Source organism: Cinclus cinclus, chromosome 2 (assembly GCF_963662255.1).
Source record: "Cinclus cinclus chromosome 2, bCinCin1.1, whole genome shotgun sequence".
NCBI lineage: Eukaryota > Metazoa > Chordata > Aves > Passeriformes > Cinclidae > Cinclus > Cinclus cinclus.
The window spans coordinates 84,561,081-84,574,926 of record NC_085047.1 but is presented as its reverse complement, the minus strand read 5'-3'; the positions used below and the strand labels follow the sequence as shown (position 1 = coordinate 84,574,926).

Here is a 13,846-nt window from a genome sequence, read left to right as displayed (position 1 = left end):
AAAACCTGCTTAACAGTTAAGAGTGAGGCAACAATTTCAAGCTGCTGTGACACTGATGAATATCCATGGAATGTGTCAATAGCAAACAAGCAAAGGGGAGGACAGACAAAAGCACTGAATGCCCACAACAAATTAGTGCACATCACTGATCAAGTAACATTTATACAAAGGATTTTAAAAAAATTGGTTCCTTCTGCATGAATTAACACACCCATTTTGGATCAAGTATGAACACTCAGACTTCTTTGTTAAATAATCTTTTTTATGATTAACATGAAAACGAAAAGACTGAAGTTTAAAAGGGCATGCAAAATTAAAGTTGGGGCAAACAAGGACTACACAGAAAAGAAAAACAACTTGTCTTAGGGGTTGACTTTAGTGTATTTTACTAATATGCACAGCCTGTCATACAAAACTCTGCTTGTAAATGAGTGCAGAACTGGTCACTCATTGTCATGTCTCTTCCTTGCTAAGGCATGAAACCTAAAAGAGGTTTTAGGAGAGCATGAGCACACTGCAGGTGTAAATTGTCTCCTTACCTCCCATACCAGGACAGAAATACCTGTTCACAGGTGAGATGGAGATAGTCAGTGCACCACACATCAACTTCAAGAGACTTACACAGTTCTCTTAAAAACAGTAGATTACTTTTCTCTTAAGTCAAATATTGTTATTATTCCAAAAAGGAATTATGCAACATCTATAAATAAATATTTTAATCTATTTTACAAACAATAAACTGTTGAATAAATACAAAAGTCTCATCATTCCATATAAATGCACTTCTTTTACTTAAAAGGTAGTGTAGTGATTAGATATTTTTAGCACAAAACTAAGCTGACTTCCTGGAAACAAACACCACTGAAACATATCAGTGTGTAGCAGACCTGCTGCAGACTGTCCCTTCCCTTCTGCAAGTGCTGACCATAAGTAACCTCTACTCAAAATCCTCATCATAGTCATATTCATCAAAGTCTACATCAGCCAAATGGGAAGGCATTTCAAAAAATGGTCTTTTCTCCATTTGATACTTCAGAACACTGGCCTTCTGGTGGTCTACAGGATTCAGTTCTGCTTCATACCTAGAAGCAGACAGAAAAAAAAATATAAAAAGAAAATGAAAGAGTCTAACTATGCCAGGGAGTGCCTAAATATTGGAACACTAGTAAGGCAGTTGCAGGAAGAACATACTTCCCAATATTTTATAATAAAGAAACATAACCTGAACAGCACCAGGGTCTCATAATAATTCCCTGAATTTAAGTTAGCTTAATCTCCTGCCAACATGCTGAACTTTCCAGTATGAAACACAGTTCTACTGAAAGGATTCAAAACACATACTGAAACACTGCTCCAGTGGAGTACTTAAGAGGCTAGGAAATAATCAAATGCAAAATCAAGTACTGGGCAGAAACCTCTCAAGTTCTTTTCAAGAAAGCTGAAAGGAGGCTCAGTTGGTAAGAATGAAATACAGCTGCAGTAGGTACGATTAAAGAGAAGGAGTACTGGATTGAGGGTCTTACTGACAAGTGCATGTGCACTGGGAAGCGAAGGCAACTGTGCTTTTAAGCAGATGCTGGAAAGCAAAATCCAGCTGTTAACCCAGAAATTATTGATAACCACCTGCTGCTGATGCAGAGGAATAGATGGATAATGAAATTTAACTAAAGCAAGCCAGTGAAGTCTGATATTCAAAAAAGGTTAGCTTCAACACTTCAGGTGGGATCAATCCATAATTCATAGCTTTATAAAATCCACAAAGTCTCTGTGGAGATTTATGGTAGCAATTACAAAACTGACCATTCCCTGGGTTAGGGTGACTAAGGTTCATGCATGTCTTCCCAAGCACTAATGAATTTCATCACGTTTTTTCCTCATCTACTTAACAGGACTCTGCAGAGAATGAGCTTTAGATACCGCAGTTCCTGTCCTTTAAAACTGCTTTACAAGGCATTGTGTGTTCCTTTCAGAGAAAGGCATAGGGAAGAATAAATACAAAGAACCCACTATGAATACTAAAATAGAGCAGCACTTTGGGTTTTTCCCATGAGTTCACCCTTGGTATAAACAGAAAACAAAAGTTATCTAGGGTTCCATTCACTAAGTTACAAATTTAAAAACAAGGGCTTGCAAAAAGAGATGTATATTCTATAACAAGAGTTTTAGCTCACACATGTACTTGGTAGTCTCATACACCATTAATTACATATTTTTAAGATGAATGTGTTTATACTTTTTTAAATGAAAGATAGTGGTGGTGAGGCTCTACTTCAGTAGAGAGGATTCATATCAACTGTCTTGCTGCATTCTTACCCATCGTTCCACTGGTCACTTGCTGCCTCTTCTGCTACCAAGATATCATACTCTTCAGCAGCATATTTCTCCCAGTCAGACACCTCTTGACTTTCACCTTCACCGTCCTAAACAATCATGTTGCATGTTACACAAAACAGTATTAATTGCTAAGCACATAGCTATAAAGACTTTTAAAGCTTCATACTCACCCGCAACATAGAAAACTGATCCTTCTGTTCATGGTCAAGGTATTTTTCAATGTTGAAAAAAGTATCAAAGAACACATTTGTCAACTTACATCGCTTTAAATCATGCAGAGTAATTTTTCCTGTAAAGAAGATTATGAGAATTAGAGCTGAAGTTCTTTTCTTGAAAGTGGAGGAATCAAAAGGTACATGATCATTACTCAATCATCACTGCTCAACAACACTTGCCACTGATCCTCAATGCAATGGGAGAGATGCAAACAGATGAAATAGACACCTAGAGATGTGTCCTTTGAAATGTACAAAACTTTCAAATGGTTCAGTTTTTTTTCCTTGCTGTGGTTGTCATATCCCACAGCCTGTCAGTATGTCAGTGTGAGATGCAGTCTACCTCCCTTAGCTATTAAATGTAATTTAAGATATTAGTTTAAGCTCCCTCAACAGATAGAAGTCTCCTGAGTTAGCCATTCCTTCCCGGAGTGCTTGGGTAGCAGGTAGGAACCTCCTATGGCAGCAACCCTTCCCTGACTTGAAGAGACAAATGTATGACAGATGACAGTGTGTGACTATGCTTCATACAGATGAATTTTTCATACAGTAAGGGTTGCCACACTTGTCCAGTCTGATCAATATTTACTGCTTGAGAGGAAAGCTGAATGCTCAGAGGTGTTCTGTTTGATTTTTAGTATGATACTTTAAAGACTCAGATCAATGGATGTGTTAAGCATTAGAAGTGTTTGTCAGGTTGCTCAGAAATGTTACCCTATTTCAAAGCTGAATATTGAAGCTTCTGCAGAAAGGCTAAAAAATATGAGATACACAAGGGAAGACAGATGACTTTCCTTCAAACTCCCCTTTATTGATTCACCTGGAATACAGACAATTTTCCATTGTTAATCAAATAGGAGCTAACTAAAGAGGTTGTGGAAGAGTTCACTAAAAGCCAGACTTGGAACAGTATTTCCTCAGCATACTGTCCCAGCCTCTAACAAAATCTAACTCAAGGACATCCCAGGGAAGCAAAATCCAAATCCCTTTGTACCTGGCTGCCATGCTTGCATCTGCCATGAAGGGCCCCAGTGAGTTCTGCCTGGCTTGTAGCTGGTGCTTCAGAACAACACAAATCCCCTGTGGCACCTGTGCCATATCTGTCAGACCCACACAGATGTCTGATGCACTGTGCCATTTCAAGTTTGTGGAGAGCAGCAGCTCTCCACAACCAAGCAAATTATTTGGATCCTAGTTACATAAGCTCCCAGTTTAAGTTAGACTCTCTATATTTGGTTCATTGATTTGCTCTCCAGTTTCCATTTATTGCAATGGGAGCTTGGACACTTAACACTCATGTAGATGCCTACCACTGTCTCTCAAACACCAACAAAACAGGAGTAAAATTTAAGTAATTAATTCAGGTATCCAGAAATTAAAGTTTGCTTTTTTGTACACAGAGCACTCTGTAGAAACTGTATCACAGTTTAGCCATAACTTTATGCAAGTGTCGTCTTTTGCTTTAAAGCGACAAAGTGAAACATCAGTTTACACTGCCAGTTTTTTGTACTGGAAAAACAGATTTTTTTTGTGATCCACTTTTTAAACATAATTCAGTTTTTTACTAAAAACCAAAAATCAACCCTTCTCAACTGGTTTTAATTTTTGTTGCCCTGAATAACTCATCTTGGTTGTTCAGTAGCCTTCTTTTATCATGCTCATGACATAGAGGAGATACATCAGTCTTGTTTCATTTTAAATGCAGAACAGAAGTATTATTATAAATGCCTTTCAGTACTGGAAGGGAACTACTGAACTCAGGAGGTGATTGTGAGCAACTGTTTAATTTAAACGTGCTTCTCAAAGCCTGCCTCACTTCATTTTAAATGCCCCTAGCCCCCATCCATTACACAATGTTAGTCTTCATTCCACTGATATCAGGGATTGAGCTATCAGATGAATCACACTTCATATTCCTTTTTCATTTACAATTTTTTAATCTGCCTTTAGAGATGTGTTGTCAAAGCAAATCCATTTTAACTTGTTTAAATAAGAGTATCAAGCCTTACATTCGTCTTTTGAGTAACTTCAATTCTCTCAGCATGCAAAAAAAAAAAAAATCACATCTCCATAAATGACAAATGTCTTAAAATATTAAGTTTCTTGTAATTTAAATATTCTTAATACTAGAAAGAAAGTGGGCAATAAGCACTGACTAACTGGTTGTCTAACCATAATTGTATAGAGCATCATGCTCATTTCTTAAGGTTTTTTCTGGTGCAAAATGTAAACTGAAGTTCCTATCAGCTAAAGATGATACAACGTCAAATGCAGGACAGTAGAATGCAGGTCTGGGAAAGTTCAAATGGGTGTAAAAACTAGGCAAAAACTCAGAACAGGTTATTATTCTAAGCCTTTAATTTTAAGCCCTGTGGCATGAATTTCCTAAGGGCAGATTAGGCCTCTAATGTAAAATAAGTCAATTCTGATCTAAGAGACCAGCACTGTTTAGAAACTGTTCCCTCCAGAGAAATTCAATTAAATGAGCACTGGAAGAAGTGAGAAATGGGTGAACCATCAAGAGGTTTTCCTGAGAGCCTCACCACAGCTAGATAGTGCGAAGGTTTTACTTAAGACTAAGTGTGGCTATAAGCACAAAATGAAAGTTGACAAGGAATTTTAAAGCAGCATAATGAATTTTAGTATGGAAAGAATGCCTTCCTGCTGTTGGAAGACTGATCGATTATTAAGCTTTAACAGACTTCAGTGAAAAGACAACCTCAAGGCATTCTATTTGTATGAACAACCGAGTGCCATTAAGGCTGCACTAACTCCTAAAGCCAGAGAAACAGAAGTTATAGATGGAAAAGGAGTTTATTACCTTCATGTTGTGGCTTTACAAGATCCAGCATCTGGCACAGACAGTCTTCAAATGGCAAAGGTTCTATGGCCATGTTATCTAATTTTTGGCACTGTTCTTCATAAAAATATTCCAATTCATACATAGACAAAGCACCATCCCCATCAAGATCCATGCAGCGGAACCAGTATTCAATGCTGAAATTCAGTCATTAACACCAAAGAGACAAACTTGTTACAGAATTTCAAGAATTCATGTTTCCTTCCTGTTTCAAAGGTAAAACTAGACTTAAAAAGTCATTAAACACCACTTCCCGTGGCAAGAGTTGCTGGTATTTGCTATGCCATTCATTATTGCATTTGAAAACATTTGTTAATGGTGTGAAGACAACTAAAACGCATGGTTTTAACATAAAAAAAAAAATCAAGGGTGACAATGAGAAATTGAATTGTACACGAAACCTTCAGTATTTTGGGCAAGTTCCCATACTGAACAAACTAGTGACACGTCACATGATGGTTTCTTATCAGTACCATACAGCTAATTAGTAGCTGCACAGCTTCCCAAAGGCCCCGGCATCATGAAACAGCAGCAACGCCCTTAATATATCTCTCTGTTAATAAATAGGCCACACACAATTTATGAAACAATTACATTGAATTAGCCTCTTAAAAGTCACTAAAATAGACTTCTACAGCTACAACAACAGTAGACACCGATAAACAAAGATGCTGCAAAGAACTGGGCCAGTTTTCCACTCATGTTGTAATAGTTTAGCTTCTTCCATTAGACTTGCAGCTGTTCATCAGTGGTCCCCATTTAAGGGCTGGAAAAACCAAGTTAGTCTTTATTTTTGCTGAAACAAATTAATTCTTACCTAGTTGGTGTTTTCTTGTCCTCTTCAGATATCAAAAACCAGACAAAATCAGCGTAACTAATCTTCCCATCTTTTTGTGCTTTTCTACCTCTTGAAGGCCAATGAGCAGAAAGATAGAAAAATTATTTTAGAACACCTGGCTTTTATTAACCAAAATTAATGATTGTTTTCCTTGCTGGTATTAACTGCTTACTCTTAAATGATCCAGTGTTCATAAAGTGCATAACTGTTAACAGAAGAGCCATCTCAAATGATTATTGATGATATATACAAGTACAAGCTTTCCAGAATTTCTATTCAGGTAGAAGTGATGAGAACTTGTAAGCTTTACAGAACTCCACTAGCTCAAAAAGTTTTCATTCAAAAAGTCTTGGAATGAAAATATGAAGACAAAAAACAAAACAAATATTTAAGAAGTAAGTGTGCATGGCAAGAACTTAATTGTTTCTAGTTTTATAACTGCAGCAACCAAATAAGTTGCACATAGTCAACCTGTCTGGTAAAAAGTCAGATAGGCAGTTCCTAGACATATTACATTTCAGTAATGAAATTCATATTTTGCTGTTTTATCTTCAAGATGGCTGGGAAAATTTGGTATATGTTTTGTCTTGCCCAAGAAACTCATAAAGGAGTGAGCTCTAGACATGTGTCTGCTAAGTCTCATTTCTGATTTTATTTCTGTTTATCAGTTGTTTTCTATCTCAGATAGTGTGCTAGGAAACATTTCAAAAATTAATAAAATGCCATAAATACAGAAGAGGAAGTAAATACCAAGGCAGGGAATGAAGAATGACTGTCAAAAAATGTGAATTAACTGGAGGCATTTTTGTAAATTTATTGATGCAATAGGCATTGATTTTTCAATTAGTACTTAAAAGCTCAGTTCTCCTTGAACATTTTACAGGTTTGAGGGATGGAAAAAGAATGATACTAACATTTCTTCCTTCTTCATTCCCAGTCCTGCTAAGTCATACGATATCCAGTGGCCAATGTTCATATGGGCAAAGAGAGTGAGGAACTTGAACTGTGCCAAAGGTTCCAAGACCACACTAATACTACTAGAGTATAAACTACTATACTAAATCCTGCAACTGACTGCTCCTTTGTGAGGGGGAGCCATCTTTTTTCCCTGGAATACTACACAGTTAAACAAGCAAAAATTAAATTGTATTTAGATCAGCATACAAAATAAGTACCTTGTTACTGCTCCTGAGAAGATGCGCTCTATCATCCTATTTGAAATCGCTGTGAAGAAAGGTTTGAAACAGTGTCAGCTCTATGCAAGTTATTTTTTCTGTGTATTGTGTTGTTGAAGAGTTTACTGGAACTCTCATATACACAGATCAAGTGTAGTGCTCATTAATCCCTTTGAGTCCTTTTAGAGAGGATCACTTAAAGTCTCCAAAGCAAAACTACAACCACCCAACTCTGAATTCAAACTTACTGCAGAAATAGCAATAAAATCGCAATACAATAATAAAATTGGCTGAATAATAAAGGTGCATTTCCTAGTTCTTTGACAAGCAAACCATGTTTTCCAGTGGCATTAAGTTTCACATGACCTTGGCAAAGAGCCAAGACAGAACTGGTGCAATCACACATAATAAACATACTTTACTGATTCTGACAGGGGTCTATTTTTGACATGGTTTTGACCCATGCTTCTATCTTGAAAGCATTTCAGGGATTTTAGAGACATGTCTGAACTGAGCACTACCTTTGTAAAGGATATTCAATTTATCCTTATGAATTTGCAAAATTAAATTGCAGGTGGCACTATATTAGTTGTGCTTTCCTTCTAAAACGCATTAACTTAATAGAGCGTCCACTCAAATGAAAACAGTTTTCCTTTCTCACTGTCCTAAAGCATAGTCAAACTTTAGCAGGCAAATTTTCAGAAGCAATCAGAATAGTGTTTTAACCTTTTTAACATCGGATAATACTCCATAATCACTTTGAGCTAAAGTAAGCTTTCCGTCCTGAAAGGGACACTATTAAGATGGACACAAGGCATCTAAAAAGAGCCCCAAAAGTTCCATACAAGCTACCAGAATATTTAAAATAGGAACAAGCATGCAGGACTACAGAATCAGGGTCATTGCATATTATACATGCAGCAAATGTAAACCTGCTAACTAGTGCTAAATAGTATTAAACCAAAACACACTGAAGCTGAGTTAGCAAAGTTCCAAAATAAGCCACGTACATGAAGGTATGTTTGTCTTTTCTACTCATTCCAAAAAAGAAAAGTTAAATTTTCTACCTTGCCATAAAATAAATGCTACTTGAATAATACCAGTAAAATGGATTGTGTCCAAGATAACAACCCAAAATTGCCAAATAAAACCATTTATAATACACCAACACTTAAGTGATATTTACTTCTATGTCAAGATCAGAATTCAAATTCAGATTTTTCCTCAAATGTGGTATTTGTAGATACAAAGCAGCATCACAGATGACTTGTCCTGCTTTAGTTCACTAAGTCAGCAGGACCAGCTACACCAACAGAATCATGAAACCGGCCTTGGCATTAAACCAATTCCTCAGCTCAAAGTTTACAGGTAATTTAATACATGTAAACAAAGGTGCTTCATTTGTCATACCATAATCATTATGTCGTGCTAAATCCTTCCGATCAATATAGAGGTCATGGTCGGTATCCAACTCCCAAAATTTGCAATAGATAACATAAAAATGTTCATATGAGAAGTACTCTGTCAGCTGGTTAATATCAGGTTCCTCTTCCAATAATGCCACATTCTATTATCAGAAGGATAAACAAAACACATTAAAAAGAGTTTGTAAGACACTTATTGAGTTCTCATAACCAAGTTAGTATCTAATGCTATAATAGTGGAACAATTTTTGTTTTCAGGGACAATGCACACCATACAGTGTGACAGCCAAACTGAACATACACAGAAGAAAATTAATGCATTCACAGAAGAATGAGTAGATCTGAGACCAACTTCTGCTACACACATTTACATGTATACATGTAAATATATACAGCCCTAGATACAACAACTTACATTTAAACATAGTCTTCATTACTTTTTGGAAAAGGAATAAATGTAATTTATGTTACTCCCTTAAGCCTTTAAATAATGCAGTTTTAAAACTTCTAGAAATATCCTTCTTGCAAAATTTTAGATACTACGTACCTGCAAAAAGTTACTTTTCCTGAGCTCATTACAAGTTATTTTCCCAGACCAGGACCTATTTACTGTATAAAATATTCTCTGTATGACCTGCAAGAAGGATACAATGGAAAAAAACTTTAGCTATGGTAATCAAATACTTGTCCTAATATTTCTCAAAGATGTTTTAGTACACGTGCATTGGAGACCTCCATCTTTCTCCTATTTCTGTTTTCTCATTAGTTAGAACTTTTCTTGTGTCATATTATCCACTATCCAAACCATTTCTAAATCTACATCTCAACTCATCGAGGTAAGTTTTATTTCAATGCTGCAATACCTCTCTCTCAGTCAGTAATGCTGCAGAATACTCATATGCTATCCAAAATATGTATATTAGTGATTTCACTACCTCAAGTCTTCCAGATCTACAGGATATAATCTAATGAACCCCATATATCTTATTACTTCAGATTTAAAGACTGGCATTTGCTATAAGTCTGTTTTCCTTCATAATAGAATTTACAGAAATAGAATTGGGACTGTTTAAGGATCAGAGTACAGCAGATGCTGCTACTTCTGAAGGCTACAGACAGAACAAATGTACATCTGACAAATATTTCCTGCAGGTGCAAAGAGAATGTTTATTCCCATTTAACGCCATTCTATTTGGAAGTTCCTTGAAAAATAATCCCGTTAAAAGCAGTGCATTAATATTTTCTAAGTGAAGAAAAAAAAAAAAAATCCATGCAAGAAAGATGACTAGATACTGTTCCATGACTGATACTAGAACCAGAAACAAATGCATCCAGCTGAGCACCCAACACTTTTGTTTAAATAAATTTTACATGTACATCAACTCAGTGATCTTACAGGTCGTTTCCAAATTAATAGTTCTATGGCTATTTTTGACAACTCATTTATTCAGTGTAATTTTATTTTGTTTAGTTTACAAACTAAAGACTTGAAATAAGACTATAATATGTTTTCTCTGCTACTTAACTGAATTCATTACTCACCTCAATTAGTTTCACTTAAGACAACCAGATGTACATTTCAAGTCAGTCCTTCACCACTAAACAAACAAAAAACCAACCAAACAAAAAACCAGAGACAAAAAAACTCAAGCATATTATAAACTGTAGGTGCTCAACTGGTGATTGATTATACTTGCTAACTGGCAAGACTCAGTATTGCACATGTAGGGTTTCATTTGCAAGAGAGCAGTTACTAACTAAAATCCCCATATCTTTAGGAAACCCCATTTCTGCAATTAACATGTCCTCCCAACTACAGCATAAACTTTCATCACTTCAGACTTGAATTGCAGTAAATCAATAGTTTAAATTAAGCAATCATTTTAAAATTACAAGTAGAGGAGTAATGTACTGATGAAGTTTTGAAAGAAAGCTTGAACTGTAGAGCAGCAAGCTCCTCAGTTCTTACTTCGAACGAGAACAGCTGGTTTAATGACTCCAGACAGAAGAATAGATTTATCCTGCTTCTGAAACTTAATTAACTTAATTCTAATTGTGAGTTTAAGGAAGGCCCATTTTTGGCTTATACTACAAAGCAATTTTTTCTAAAAAGGTTTTTGCCTTAGCTTTGCAACTTAATCCATCTGCATGTCATTATCTCATCTGTTATACATTTAACGGGTCTAAAAATAAAAACAAAATTGAATGTTTGGTAAAGACAACTGGGAACAGACTTAAACTGTTTTCTGAAGTCAACTGATGCAGAGTATAAGCAAATTATCAGAGAATTGCCTTTACTATTCTGCAGACTGCTTTTTCAGATGGGAAAAGAAATGGTGCAATACAGAGACTACAATTTCAAGAACTCAAAGTTCAGGTATGCACCTAACATCCTGGCAGAATAAATGCATTCTCATTTGTCACAGCAAACATTTCTAACTTAGTTACATATGGCCAAGATAGGGCTGAAATAACCTGACCACTAGACTGACCAACAAACCTATACCATATCTTGGTAGACAGAACAGATTGCTTTCATGGCTTTCACAACACGTGTTAAAGAGATGTATGTAATGTAAATGCATGCACACATACATATGTAGGCATATACAAAAACTCAGCAGAAGAATGGCTCGTGGTTTGCAACTGCAGGCATCCTTTAGATAAAACTTCATGTAGCAAGGTTAAACTAACTGAACACAGGAATGAAATAGCTTCTTTCATCAGGCAAAATAATCTATTATTATTAATAATCACTTGCAGGACAGAATTTTAGACGACTGTAACAAGCTCCATTGGTCAAAGTATGGTGCAAATAATGCCAAGGTTGTGTGTTTGATCCCTATATGGATCATTCACTTAAGATTTGGACTCGATCCTTGTGGGTCCCTTCCAACTCAATATTTTGTGATTCTGTGAAAAGTTACGCCATCCTAAAATATGACAAGAAAAAGGCAGAGGGCTCCTGCCATTTCTTAATCTGCAGAATAGCATTCCAAATACTGTTGATATTTTCATACTAGTTTACTTTTTGATTTAACACCAATTTTTTGATTAAATGCCAATTTCTGTTGAAGACTAGTTCATAAAATACTTCCAGTACTAATTTATTCAATATTGCTAGACTCAGACCTACTCAAATAAGCTGTTCCTCCAAAGAAAAGTAACTGGAAATGGCAGGACCTTTTCTTTCCTACTGTTTTACAGGACAGGCAGCAAGCTTTCACAATTTTAACCAGAGCAGGCTTTGATACAACCAGGAATCCATTAAGAAGCAAAACAACTCACAAGCAGAACAATTCCTTCAATCACAACTGACAACAAAGTCCTGTCAGCTCAGGTAATCATTATAAAAAGAAGCAAAACGTAATGCAGCAGGACATATTTGATAAGCCAACAGGTCTCTGTAAAAAGGATGTAACAAACAAAGCCCAAATGCTCTTAAAAAAAAACCTTCACAATTTTCATCTGGGCCAACATATAAAATGAATAAAAGATGGTCAATGCTGCATGTTTTTTTTGTTGGAGAATATTCATTAAGATAGTTCTCACATGCACCAAGAAAGTGAACTGAATGTCATTTTGAAGAATGTTAATCTTTGGAGACTTCAGTGAAATCAACTGTCTAGTCTACAGTTGAGAAAATTTAATATCACTGATTTTTCCCTTGTGTACAGAACAAATACTTCAGTCACATAACCCTGGGAAGACAGAAATGAAACTTCTCATGCATAAAACCTTCCTTGGAAGAAAAATCCCCAGAGACAAAAGTGGCAAGCAGCTTCAATATTATCATTATTTCACTTAATACTGAACATAATCATATTAATATAGATGTTTCTTTCAAGATTTCATTTCATTAAGCCCAGACTAAGATTAGGACTCTAAAGAATGCAGTCTACAGCCACAATCTAGTGCTTAAGATAACAGCCTGCTCTTCATTTAATGTTCATTAACTTATCCAACACTATCACAGTTCAAGGCTTCTCTTACTAGTATTAAATTCAGCAATTCCTTACAAATGTTAAGAACTATCAAGCTTAAAAAGGACTTTTTCCACAAGATTTCTAGTTATGTAGAAATGAAGACTGACAGCCTACTCTACTCTTCTCAAGGGACAAAGATGCCTAGACACATTGACTAATTTCAATTTTGATTTTCTTAGTTAACAAAAAAACAGCTTTTCCAGATACAAATCACTTACTGTTGTAATATACCGAGAATGGAATTCAGATGCTTCTTTTAAAAATGAAAGGCCTGGATGACTATTCACCACATCCTACAAAAAAAAAAAAAGTGGAATAACAATATCCCAAGGAGTATTCATTGGTGACCATATAAGACAATTAGCAATGAATAGCACACCTGCTTCCTTAAACAAAACAGTTCAAATTAACTACCACAATCATCACTGATAACTTTGTTTTCACCAAGGCTTCAGACAATAACACTACAAACCTTTTTAAAAATAAAATCTCTCAAATAAATTAGATCAACAAAAGCTTTCCTATGTTTTAGAAATATTACAGGATTTTTTCCTACATTTTAGACAGGCTAAGGATTTTGACTGCTGAGTGTCATAGCTTGTAATTCTGTAGCTGTGATTCAGTAAAGTCAATTTAGGTTTAATTCAGTCATTTCTATAGGTGGTGTTCACTGCTCTTCCAACAAAGATTTACTAAACTTTGAATTCCCACTTCTCCTTTGCCCTCCAAAAGGCTAGCCTGACTTAAACAACTTTAACCATCTTCTGAAGCACAAAAGATTGCAATACATGTACTATTCCTATGATTGATTTTATATCTTACCATGGTTCTTAAAAAAGATCTCACCTTAAACAAAATAATTAAGTGTAAAGCAAGTCACTCCCTAACATCTTAGTGGACAATGCAAAGTCCACTAAGATGGACTAAATATTATCAGTAAACTTTCATGATGGCCATGGAAAAGTATGTTTAGTTCAAACAACTCTGGCCTTTGCCAGTTCATCATTTTGTGGT

General features: G+C 35.7%; 1 protein-coding gene across 1 annotated transcript in view; it reads right to left on the bottom strand.

Moving 5' to 3' along the window:
- PPP2R3B (protein phosphatase 2 regulatory subunit B''beta) overlaps positions 1–13,846 on the bottom strand; it is a 44,596-nt gene continuing 30,750 nt past the window's right edge. Inside the window, exons 5-13 of the mRNA XM_062487846.1 lie at positions 13,051–13,125; positions 9,394–9,480; positions 8,833–8,989; positions 7,423–7,471; positions 6,227–6,316; positions 5,371–5,546; positions 2,505–2,623; positions 2,314–2,420; positions 1–1,082 (exon numbers count right to left, since the gene is read on the bottom strand). Coding sequence (XP_062343830.1) covers positions 938–1,082; positions 2,314–2,420; positions 2,505–2,623; positions 5,371–5,546; positions 6,227–6,316; positions 7,423–7,471; positions 8,833–8,989; positions 9,394–9,480; positions 13,051–13,125 — 1,005 coding nt within the window. The 3' untranslated portion in view covers positions 1–937. The remainder of the gene's footprint in view (positions 1,083–2,313; positions 2,421–2,504; positions 2,624–5,370; positions 5,547–6,226; positions 6,317–7,422; positions 7,472–8,832; positions 8,990–9,393; positions 9,481–13,050; positions 13,126–13,846) is intronic.